Source organism: Gavialis gangeticus, unplaced genomic scaffold (genome assembly GCF_001723915.1).
Source record: "Gavialis gangeticus isolate Ggan-Ray unplaced genomic scaffold, GavGan_comp1, whole genome shotgun sequence".
NCBI lineage: Eukaryota > Metazoa > Chordata > Crocodylia > Gavialidae > Gavialis > Gavialis gangeticus.
Window position 1 is genome coordinate 47,531,560 of NW_017728993.1, and position 12,869 is coordinate 47,544,428.

Genomic DNA, 12,869 nt, shown 5'->3' on the forward strand with positions numbered 1-12,869 from the left:
CGTTATCACTATATCCTCAGCTGAAGTTACCCCTACACAGAGATAAGGTTTCTGTGCTGGGGCTCATAAGTAAAGTAGTCAAACTAAAGTATAATTCAAGAAAATATTCTTTGCCCTTATTTGTAGCACATCTAAACTTAGAATACAAGCATAGTTCACAGACCTCTGCTAAATAAGTGTCTGAGAGGCACCAAGAGCCTACTGGGCAGGTCAGGCATAGTGAGAATGCCTGCACCTAGGTTTGTACTCCTGTAGCAGCTGTAAAAGGACCCCTGACTTCTATCAAACTGTTTCTGCTTTTCCATGCTTTTTCTTCTTGCTGTTCTTTTATTCTTTTTCTGTAATTTACCTTCAGATGCAAAGTTTTTCTTCACATATAGGTAGAAGAATGTGTATAAAAAGAGGCATTGGATACCGAAATGTTCATTGGAAGGCATCCTGCTAAGGTTGAGTTTTAGGGGGATTTTGCAAAAGAAGGAGCTTGCATGACAGCTGTTGGATCTCCCAGACAGAAGGAAGCATGTGAAGGGAATATGTCTGGTAGTCTCTCACAGGTTGGCATATGTCGGGGGGAAGGGAGGTGGGGAACTGTTGAATAGGAGTACATGGGAGAGTTGTCTCTACATGGTGAGTTATAGACCAGTGGCTCATCCCATACATGTTCTAGAGCTATGAGCAGGGATCCGTGTTTTCTGTTTCCCATGGAAAATGGAGTAAACCATAGATTTTGCCTTTTACCAGAGAAACCCGTGGATTTTGCCATTTTGCAATAAGCTCCCTGCAGGCTGGCAGAGTTCCAGCCTGCAGGGAGCTGGGAGGGAGTGGGAAGAAGGTGGAAAGACAGAGGGCACTGCATGCATGGGGGGGCAGAGGGGGAGGGAGCTGGGCAGGGCTGGGGTTTGGGGCCCAGGGCCACAATATGCAGCTGTAGGGCCCCAGTGAGGAGCAGGACGGGGCCGCAGGTGGCTTGTCTGGGGAATGGGGAGAGCCGGCTCCCCGCTGCCATGTGCACTCCCAGGGGGCAAAGGGGACCCATGCCCCCCAGATCTGTACCTAGGGCAGGCGCAGGCTGCAGGCTCGAGCTCCTGTCCTGCTTCCCTCCCCCAGGGCCTCCCCAGCGTGGCGGGTTCAACTTGGTGTGGCTGGGAACAGTGGTGCCATGCAGGGATTCCTCACCACTGTGAGCTGCCCCCCACCCGCCACACACACACCACACACATACCTCCAACTGCTTTGAGGGGTGCAGTCCCATGCACAAGAGGCACATCACTGGGACAGCAGGGGGGGCGAGGAGCAGTGAGGTTTTCTGCATGGTTCCTCCACTCCCTGCCACGTCGGGTCATGGCAGGGGGACAAAGGGGGTAGCAGGGACTAGCACACCGCTCCTGCTGGAGCCTGGCCACGCCTCCCTCAGCTCCATGTTGTGGAAGGGAGAGCTGCTCTAGTGACCCCCAGCTTCTAGCCTGAGCCACTGCAGGCATGTGCCTGTATTTCTGGGATGTCTGGTTACAAAACTGATTTAGCCTAGCCATTAGACTAGCCTGCAAGGATTGAATCAATTCAGGCTCAGGCTTTTTGAATGTCTGTCCCTAGCCCTCGTGTACAAGTTGCACAGAATTTGGTGTTGCAGTCTGCATGTTCCTCTTTAATCAGAGCACACTTATGGCAGCTGGTCTCTTGTGGAAAGTGTATTGGTTTCTGTTTATATTTTGTTTTGTGTGCCAGAGTCAACATAAGAGAGTAGGTACTATGTACAGAGGGACTTTTGACCCGTTCTGATGGACTGAAGCACAGTGGAGAGAGTTGGCACCACAAAATTAGCATCTGGTTCTGTCACAATAAATTGCCTAAGTGATTACAAAAACTTTTTGATCTGAACTTTGTTCAGTTAATGTTTCAGAAGGGTTTAAAGGGTCTGATAAAAGCCAGTAGCAGTGTTACAGAAAGATAAGGCATTCTATTGTACTAAAACAATGTTATGGTACCAGCACTGTGTATTTATAGATTATTGTGGTAAGATTCACAGAGGCCATCATGCTCTCTATAATTTTGATCTTTGCAAGGGGTTTCTTCTCAAATGTTTTCTGTTAAGTAAGGGGAAAGCACTCCATCCACATTGTAGGCTGTCATAAAAATTATGTTAAGCTCCATATTATGAGACAGTCCATTAGTTTGATGCATTGCTTCACGGCAGATGGCATCAATGCAGTCTAGCAAAATTATTGGTCCATACGCTAGAGATATTTTTGATGGGTGAGTAAAATGTTAATTAGTCTTTTCATTATCATCAGTTATCATTTTGAAGGGCAGTATGTTTTATGTCACGTTTTTTAAAGTTTCAGGACAATTTGCCAGATTGGTTTCATGTTTTTATTCCACTATTGTGTATTCATAAGTATAAGCAATATTATTATTAAATTCTCCTCTAAGCCACTGAAATCTTGCTGCCAAGGAATAGGACAAAGCTTTCAAGGGCCCAAGTCAAATGGGGAGTCACATTTTCTATGCAAATGATCTAACGCCCCTGGCAGATTCCCAAGACTGCCTTAACATATAGGCAAGACCACTGATTTCCTCTTCTGAGTGAGAAACTGGCCTACCCTATCTAAGCATAGCTCTGTGACATTTTAGATACTGCACTTTAGATGTGTGGTTTTAGATTGTGCTGTCTAGCTGTATCTAACTCTAGCAGCTTCTAAATCTATTCAAAACGAAGCAGTCGGGCTTTAGCATTTACTAAACTGATCAAATTAAAGCCTAGGGTAGGCCAAGACTTTAAATCCATGTGTTAACATCATATTGAATATGCCAGATTGAAAATCCCACTTAGTATCAATTCAGACACAATCATGTTAGGCCGGTACTAAATTGAAAAAAATAATTAGCTTTTTTCCTAGTCTAGATAAGGCCTGAGAACATATTACATAGTGGTTTACATTAGAAAGCTTTGCTGGGTTAGAGTTTGGGGGGGGTTGTTTTGTTTGAAGAGCAGCCTTTGGAAGCTTGTAGGGGGAATTTTTTCTTGACAATAGTGCCCCCTCAAATCAAAGCACACACTGTTCTGTTACTGTATATGGTGTTTGTGAATGTTGGATTCTTGGCATTTGTTATCTTTTATAGAAGAGAAAGCATGGAAGGGTATTTTTATTTTCAAAAAATCATCAGATTTTTAAATAGATAAGAGATTAAATATGGATATTTACATAAGTAAATTTACTATAATTAATGTTTAAACCTTAATGATCTCTAATTATAGGGAAATAAGTTTATTTAATGGTTTGTTTGTTTGGGTTTTTTTTAATATGGCTTCAATCCTCAATTTCCTTTAGCTACACCACTTGCCTGTCTCCACCAATTCAGTTGTAGCCAAGGGCCAGATGGGCCTGTAATCCAAGGTACAGTAATCGGTAATTTAAAACTAATTTATGCTGGCCTCTAATGATGACACCAGCAAAGGTTGACTATACATAAAAGTATACATTGTACCTCACCCTGCAGTACTCCTGCCCCAGGCCCTACCATGACATTCTCCCTATGTCAGGATAGCATGGTGTAGCGATGGCTGTGCCATCTGGATATTGCCTTATGCCAAAAGGGTCTCCTGCTGTTTGTTAAGGGTAGTTTTCTAGTTGTGTTGTGACATTTTAGCAGAGGGTAGAAGCTGGAAGTGAAGCTTATAATCTGACTCCATATATTTTGAAAAATTGAAAGAACTAATAGTTATCAAATATAGCAGATGTTTCCTGGTATTATAAAGTATGTTTTGGGTATTCAGATTGTACCTTGGCACCTTCCTTGATATACCATATTTTTTCACATGCCACACCCCCCCCAAATAAGATATGCACCTTGTTTTCGGGATTGCAGAATGAAGACATTTTTCCAGAGTTATCACTGCATAAAGCAGGGATAGCTCACTCTCCCTCACTTTAATGTTCAATCAACAGCTGTAATCCTAGCTGCTACTGAAGACTAGTCTCCATGGGTGGATCTGTGATATTGTAAACAGCTAAAAACATTCTCCAAGGCTGTGAAATGGGAGAACAGAGACCAGGAGTAGCTAAAAGTTGCCAAAAGAAAGATTACCTCTATTAGTGGAATATTAAGGCCATTAAAAAGGAAAAACAATTGTTAACACTTTTGAGTGAAGCACAGTGGATGGAGTTAGTTAACTCCCTCAACTGCTAGTGGGACATTACCAAAGGGAATTACCCACTCTTTATTTCCTGTTTCATAATTTCCTGTTTGACTCTTTACTCTTGGACAAAGACATAGAGATATAACTACTGTAATTTCCTTAAGACATCACATCTTTGCAGGATTTTGAATATTGCTGGTGATAGCTATGGAACTTAATTGGTTGATTGGAGGCAACTCCTGCCTTCCCTAAAACAGACTCCAATGAGAGCTGGTTGAAACATGGGAGATGTCAGTATTTGTTTATGTTTCAAATCGTAATGAAAAGTCAGAACTTTTAATTTACTACAATATGAGAATTCAGAAATACTTTTTTACAGAAATATTGAAATTACCGTATTGAAATGTTTCACTTTAATGCAGTTGGAATATGGTTTTGAAAGGGCCAGAAAGTGTAATTTATATTTTATTGTTCTGTTATTTACAGTATGTTAAAACTTACAATATAAAAGTCAAAGCATGTTAACTTTTATGTTAGATTGATTTGACTTCTAGGTTATTATATAATAAAGTTTAAATCAAATGCTCTAGCTAATATATTGATTATCAGAAAGGAGCTTTATGAATCATTTAACCAAAAAATCTTTTCAAAGTCACCATAGAGCTATTGGATGTCATTGCTTAAGCATTTTCTGATGTTATACTTAAGTAAAAAAAAAAATTTCTACCCTTCTTGCCCACTTTGAAGTATTTTGCAGTACAGGCTAAATTACTACTTTAAAATACATTTGTGCAACTTTATTGACTTTTGAGGGAAGGGTAGCCCAAAGCATAACTTAAGACAACACTTAAACGAAGATTCTTGATTGGAGACCTACGAAGAATTTCCTGGCAATTAAATTGATGAGTTCTGTGGAAGGGAAGTTGTAGACTTCTAATCAACTGAAGTATAAGAAACAAGATGGGACAAAACAATTGAAAATATACTGTAAAAAAAATCCTGGGAGCTGGTTGTGGGAATGAACTAGAACATCTAATGAGATTTTTTCCTTCTGTGATATCTGATGCTGAGTTTTATTGTGTTGTTGCTTCAGATAAAGGCTTTCATTCTCCAAGAGAAACAACAAAAGGAACATTTTAAAATCATTTCCTCACAGTACTGGATAATATTTTGATGTCTTTTGTGTTAAAATTGCAAATACTTTTCAGACTTCTGTAGCATAATGATTTATTAGTGTTGGTGCTGCAGGATTTGTGTCACCAGAGGTCTAAAGCTAAGGTTTGACCCCCTTCTGGCAGATTAAATACAAATTATGCAAACTGCTATGGTATGGGTCAAAACCTAATTAATGCTACATGTCTTGCGCGGATGATAATTTCTGTAAATGTGAGCAGTTTAGCAGCCAAGTTGTTAAAGGCTTTTTGCCCACTATAAAATTTTGCAGTAGAAATCACAGTAGAAAAATAATAGCATATTACAAGGGTTTTCCTGCTGTATATGTGTCTACATGTCTTGGCTAAAGACGTAAGAGCAACATCATAGTAGAATTGTTTTTGTGGTTATTATTATCAACTTTGCCAAATGCAAAGCCCACTTTACACTTTATGTGATGTTTGCAACTTGTTTATAATATCTAGCACCAGAATGTAGCCTCATCTATAAAATTTCTGGAGAAAAGTACTGTATGTAATTAGAGTTACTTTAACAAGTTAAGAAATGAATATGCTAATTCTGAATTATTCATGATTATTCAAAACCAGTCACATTAAAGAATGCTAGTTAACATTCTGCAAGTGGATTAAGTCTCTTTCATATTTAAAGTATGTGTGTTTTTAATGAGATATTTACATAGTAAATTTTCCTCATGCATTTCCTGTACTTTTATTTTTAGTCTGAATCAAGGTAAATAATTCCCTTAATGCATCCATGAATCCTATTTGCATTAATGGCAACTATATATCTGCACTGAGTGGAAATACACCTCTCAGGGCTTGATTACATGGCTGATCCACATGCAGACCTGCCACTGAAGTTGACGCAACGGTAACTCCATGCATGGATTGGCTGCAAAATCAGGCCCTAAATTATTCCCATAATGCCAGTTGTCTGGAATTGCCTGATTAAGTATTTCTGGAAGAACCAAAATAGCTTTTAGTTTATGTTCTGTCTTTCTCTTGTTTACAAAAAAGAAGGTAGTGCTCAGGAGGGTGTTCTAGCAATAACTGGAGTGCTTTCTTCATTCATAGGGCAGGCTCATTCAGCATAGTGGCCATCTGAGTGTCCCCAGGTTACCCTGGCAATCTTCCTGACTTGGAAGAGAAAGGAGAATTCACCATCTCTGCTCATTCAATCCTTAGATCTTCTGCTTAGCTGCCAGTGAATATGCTATCCTGACCCACAAAAAATGAACTAAGACTGCAATTCACTTCAAGAGCTGGCAGATAGTATTGGTTTTTAGTCACCATTGACATAAGCTTGGTGGATCTCCCATCCTTCCCCAATTCTGTTTTTATAAGTAGAATTGGATCACTTTGGGAAAAGTCATTGTTTCCATGTTTTTAATATAATTTCTTTTTTAACCTTCTGAGCTGGTTATTTTCTTTTCCTTTAGTTAAAATCAGTAAATAAATACATCTAATAAATCAATTAATGGATCCCAAAGTTCCTAAAGAGAAATACATATATTAAAGATCTGGGTAGTTCAAGAGACTGGTAAAAGAGACAGAGCTTTTCTCCTGGATGGTCAAGTTAGCTGCACTTGAATAACAGAATATTAACCTCTGCCTGATAGCCATTTGGTGACCTGTTTGAAATGAGCCTGGTGGTTTTCACACCATACCTATCACAACTGGCATCTTTTACTAACAGTGTCAACAGAGGCACCAGCTCTCTGAATTGCCTACCTCAGGGTTGAGGCAGAGGTGGGCAGAGCAGGGTCAGGAAGCAGGCTGTCTCATTTCTGTGATTAAAAAGAGCATGTCTGACTCCTGGGCTGTCAGTCAGCACTTAATTTACTCATGTTCACACATTCATTATTTATTCTTTACAAATGCATTAAACTAAACATAGGCAAAATGGTAAATTTTTGATGATCTGTGCATTAACCAAAGTGAAGAAAATCAATGTTAAGAAAGAAACTCCATCCTATGCTTTGATTTTTCTGACTTTTGGGAAGCATTGAATTACGTATACTTTTTATATTGAAGTTTACATAACATCTTGTTCATAGTAAAATAATCTATCTTAAATGTCAGTAGGGGGCAGTTTGTTAGGATGGTGCGTCCTCGTGTTTTATTACTCATACCCAACTAGTCTTTTGCAAATGTTCCACTTTTCTTTGCTTTTGGCAAGCTGCTCCGAACACCATTTCCTTCTTTTCATTCTGATGAAGTACAATTGTTCTTTGCTTATACGATGTTGGCCTTTCCCAGAATTTAGCCTGGAGTTTTTATACACTGGGGAGCCTCCAATGTGTTTAGATTATAAAACGGCTTCCTTATGTGACTCTGACAGAACCATGCTTGCAGATAATGCTGTCAAGTTAGATTTCAGTATTTGTGTTCCTGTAAATATCTGCAGTAGTTTATTATGCAGAAATAAAGTGTTTGCCATCATTTTGTCCACTCACAAGTGATATTTTCAGGTCATTCCCCAAAATAGTTAGAATTCTCAGCACTTTCTTCTCTCCTAGAATGTCATATGTACTTTTCCCCCTCCTTTAATTAGGGATGTGTCGGTCAATTGGCGTAAGCAACTTTCTCATAAATCATCTTGAACAACTAAAAGAAGACTGTGAAGTAACCCCTCATGTTAATCAGGTGAGTGCTTACACAGTACATTTAAGACACTTCTTTTTAGAATAACCCCATCTTCTCCACTTCATCTCTGAAAAACACCTTGAGTTAGGCCAAGAAAATTCAGTCGATTATTTTTTAAAAAGGTCCCTGTGAGGCCAGTTGTCTGCTTACCAGACATTTTGTGGCCAATATCCTGTTGCTAGAAGGCCACAAGCCCAATTTTAGTTGATGGCAGCTTACCACTGAGCCTTGGCACTACCATAGTGAATGAGCTTCTTCAGGGCCTTCAGTATTTAAGAACTACATTTTAAAATGTTGTTTCCTTAGCCAGCACTGAAAAACGAGCCAAAGCGTGAAGTTGTCACATTTAAAGTTTCTGTGGTTTGAAACTTTACTGTTTCTACTTGCATTTTGTATTATAGGTTAGAGTCTGCTATCTTGGTTCCATCCTTATTTCATATGTGATATAATTCGCTTAAATGGACTGCTTGTACATCTGAGTAAGTGTGACAGAAACTGGTCTTATATGGCCAGGAAATATCTAACACAGATGAAGACTTTCAAACCTGCACAAATATTTTAAATATGACCATAGGTCCTAAATGAAACCAGAAAAGAAAATGTATGCTTTAAAGATACAGTTAAAGATGATGATGTGGGAGAGAAGAAAGTGTTTTAAATAGTTAAGAACCAAATAATTTTCTTTAAAAAGTGATAAAATGTTCAGACTGGAGAAAGTAGAAATGGCAGGCCACATCATAGTTGTTCCTGTTTTTAGGGCTTTAAGTCTCCCACTACTATCTTCACTTGAGGATATTTGCCATGCCCTAAGAGCTACCATAATTAAATACTATTAACTCTGACTACTCTACTTTATGAAAATAAGAAAAAGAAAACATAAGCAATAAACCATTAGGTTTGTAATTATAAACTCGCATATGTGTCTCTGAGAAGAACTTTTCACAGAGATTATTCTTTTGAGAGTGGTCCAGGCTCTCCTGAAGCTGGGCACACACTTCCCTATATGTCAAGAGCAAAGCATGTTATTTTAAATATTAATAATGAGTCCTATTTAGTGTATTATAGATAATGACAACATAATAAGTGGGCAAAGAAATTTGTTTTAAGTAGGTGAGTTCCATTTAGTGTATTATAGATAACACACTTTTGTGTTAGCATATGACTCCTCTCCAAGAATATGTGGCCTAAACCCTTTTAGCATTTAGCAAGATAAGCTGCTACTATCTTAAAGTACAGTATTGTTTCAATATCCCATTAAAAATCATTACAAAACTAATTATAATTCTTTGGCAGTGCTGTGGCAAAATCTCCCTTACTCTTGATGTCAAAGTTGTGCTGATGTAATTTTGTGCCAGAAGCGGTGCTGTGCAAAAAGATTGATGCTTCTTGTTTCCGTATAGTGACATCTTTTGTGGGGGTGCTTCTTGCTGCTGCTTGCTTGCTTGCAAAAAATGAGAGAAAAATATTGACACAAGGAAGCCATTGAAACTGAGAGAAAGTAGCAGTGTGTGCTGCTAGCTTCAGTCAGAGAGTTTTATACTTAATCTGCTTTCAGTGTTTCACTGGAGATACAAGGCACACCTCTTTTAAAGCTTGTCTAAATAGCATAGAGCTTATTTAAATATTAGCTGCTGTCACTGTTTAATTCACTCAATGCCATGTATGGTCCTGGTTACATCCTTAGGTCACATGACAACAGGATAGTAACTGTCTGTGCTTGGGGACCAAGATCTCAGAATATTTTTTGAGTTTAGAGTTTGAATCTCTTATCCTCAATCCATTTTCTTTAATTCTATTAGGAATGAATAGAAAATGAAATTGTGGTTCAGAGATGCTTACATTTTATACAAAAATAATTTAGCTTTAACATGTATTCTGTTTAAATTGATATGATTTTCAAAGAGAGTGATTAGCTCTGCCCTTAAAGAAGGCATTGATTCATAAGTCATCATGAGGGAATTGACCCTTGTCTTTCTGAGAATGATTAGGAAGTTGTTTAAGCACTGCTAGGTAACTAATAAAGTCCACAAATTAACATAAACATTCTGTATTTAAATGATTGCTTACTTTAATAACCAGTGAAATACTGAATGACATTGCTAAATTTATGTATAAATTATCTTTACTACTTATATTAGCTTGTATTTAAATACAAAAGTTTTACAAATAGACATCTCAAAGAATTTATGCAGTTTTTTTAACAGGAACTAAGCAAAGGCTTTGTGCAAAATGTTCCCCAACTATACATGTTTTCCTTAAAGTTCTAGAAACACTTCAGAATGGTTGTAAAAGGAAACAGTTTTCAACAAGAAAAATCTTAGACTTTTTTGTAGAATTGTATAACTGAAGTTTCTCCTGCGGATGTATATCTCACATGGCACATTCCAGTAGAGATGCATGTGTCAAAAGCACATAAGCTCAGAGACGTTTTTGCTCCAGCAGTACCCATAGAGGAAAGAATATGTTCACATTCCTTAACAAAAAAAAAACAAAACTGGATCTTTGAGAAAACCCTCCTCTTAGATATTTGCTTTTAGCTGGGAAGATTGCAGTCTATAGCAGCTCCACCAACAATTCATGCTTAAAATCTCCTGTCAGATTCTCTATACAGAACCTAAAATAATAAGCATCAATGTTCAAATGTTTAATTCTGATACCACATAAATTAATCAAAGAGAACATTACAATGAACCAGAAGCTATAAAACTGTAGAGTCTACAGTTGGGACATAGAAGTGATAAGTACAGATTTATGGGAGAGGGAGAGATGTACTCTCTTTGTGGCTTCTTGTTCCTGTCCTTTAATAAGAGAAAGCAGAAATTTCCCAGGAGTTTGTTTAATTAACCTGAACACTGTAATTAAGTGAGCGGCTAGAAACAGGTATAAATTATTATGCTCTAAATGCTACATATTAGACCTATATCTATTAGTATTTCTTAAAATACAAAGTGGACACGACAAGTTTGTATCAGTCTAAGAATAGAGAAAACAGTTTAATGAATGTTCATGTTTTCATTAGTATTGAGTTTTACACCCTACTTCACACAAGTTTAGCACATTAGGAAATTATTACTTCCTATATAGTGTGGTCTCAACTGTAACAGAAACTCAACCTCCTGGCCCAAAATCAAATTTTAAATAGGAACATAATGGTCAAGATTGCCCACTCTGGAAAATTCACAGAAGAATGCCACAGGAACTAAGAAAACTAAGTTTGCCCTCAAATGTTGAAACTTCTGTGGCCCCTGGAGTGGAGTGAAGAGGGGTAAGACTTTCCTGCCAACTGTTTATCTGGTTTAGACAGGTGGAAGACACTGTAGACCAGTGGGGGGCACTTGTCTATTGGCTGCAGTGTCTTCTTTCCATGGCTTACAAAAAGCCTTGCTGACTTTGGTTTCCCATGTGGCTGACTAATAGCAATTGCGAAGGGGTCAGTGGGATTCCATACAACTGCAAACGCCTTGATAAAAACCCTGCCAGATATACACAAAACAATCCAAGGACTCGGAGAATAGTGGACCTTACTTCATCAACATATGATTGATAATCTTTGCCTGAAAAGAATCTGCACTAAAATAGCATGGGTGGTACAGATCAGGAAGTAGGTGTTGTTAGTAGAAGGGAAGGTTACATATTGGTCATGCAGCCTGTGTCCCTCTAGCTAGTACTGTTGTGGCCTCACCTTCCAAAGTACCAAAAATTTTCCATGAATGTTTGAAAAAAAAGTACTGATTTCTTAAAAAATATTTTACAAAGAAGTTACCTGCTCTTGTCTGCCTCACAGCAGAGTATCACAGGAATTCCCAGAAATCAGCTTAGCAAAATTTTGGATCCAATGTTTATCATTTCCAGAGCAGAAGCAACCTTATCTCTATATCAGTTTGGAAGGTGACATAACAGCATGTTGGACTCGATATAAAAATGTTTGGAAAACCTTAGAACTGTGCAACTCTGCAGCCTTAAAAGACTAAGAGCTAAATTCTGTTTAAAGTTACATTGGTATAAATAGGAAACAAATCTTCTGAAGTCAGTAGAGTTATTTCAGATTTGCTTTTACATGTTTAATTCATTACAACTACCCAGTAAGACTCTTACCTAACTATCCAATTCCTATTTTCTTTTCATTTTATTATAGCACTCATTAAGCAATATACCATTTAGGTAGTGTTCCTGCAGGTTTATCAAGTTCCAAATTTCACAAATTAGGAATATTTTAACATGATGCCCTAGCCATTAATAAGTTTTTAAAATCTATTATAAAAATATATCTACATTTCAAGCAAGCACCTGTCTCTAAAATGTTCAGTGGTCATGTTGTATAGTCAGATACTTAGCAAATACATAGATACCCTTTGGTTTTTGTTAAACAGTATTTTGAAAGGAACTGCTGGCTCATTCTTTTTCTTCCCCACAGTTCTGTGCAACAAACAATGGAAATATTTCCTTTTCTGTTCAGATGCGAGTAAATGAATACATGAGTGACCTAAACACTGACCATACAAATATAAATATTTAATACAAAGGCCATTCAAAGGTCAAGAAACATCAAAGGTTGAAGACATGGATGTGTCTGTTGCTTGAACCTTGTCACCAGTCCACCCAGTAATTTAGATCATAGCAGTTTTAGGATGACTCAGCCCAGCCTTCGAGGGGTACAGTTTTACTTAGCATGTATTGAATGAATGCCAACTTATTGTTCCCAACTATTGTTGTCTGAAAAGACAACATGTACTAAAGATGAGAAGCAGGAAATGTTCGTTTTTCCTTTTTATGGTGGAAGAAATTTTCCAGATTCCATGTGTTGCTGTAATTGTTCTAAAGAGGTTTTTTCCTCAAAATACGCAAGAGTTAGATCATTGAAACAGTGGTGCTGGCTATTTGGTTTGGAGTTGTCACATGATTATACTGTATCT

The 12,869-nt window shown here is 37.9% G+C and overlaps 1 protein-coding gene across 1 annotated transcript in view; it reads left to right on the plus strand.

Annotated features, from left to right (window-relative positions):
• LOC109286889 (uncharacterized oxidoreductase ZK1290.5-like) overlaps positions 1-12,869 on the plus strand; it is a 62,932-nt gene that overhangs the window by 45,953 nt on the left and 4,110 nt on the right. Inside the window, exon 4 of the mRNA XM_019501698.1 lies at positions 7,865-7,956. Within this exon, the coding sequence (XP_019357243.1) occupies positions 7,865-7,956 (92 nt within the window). The remainder of the gene's footprint in view (positions 1-7,864; positions 7,957-12,869) is intronic.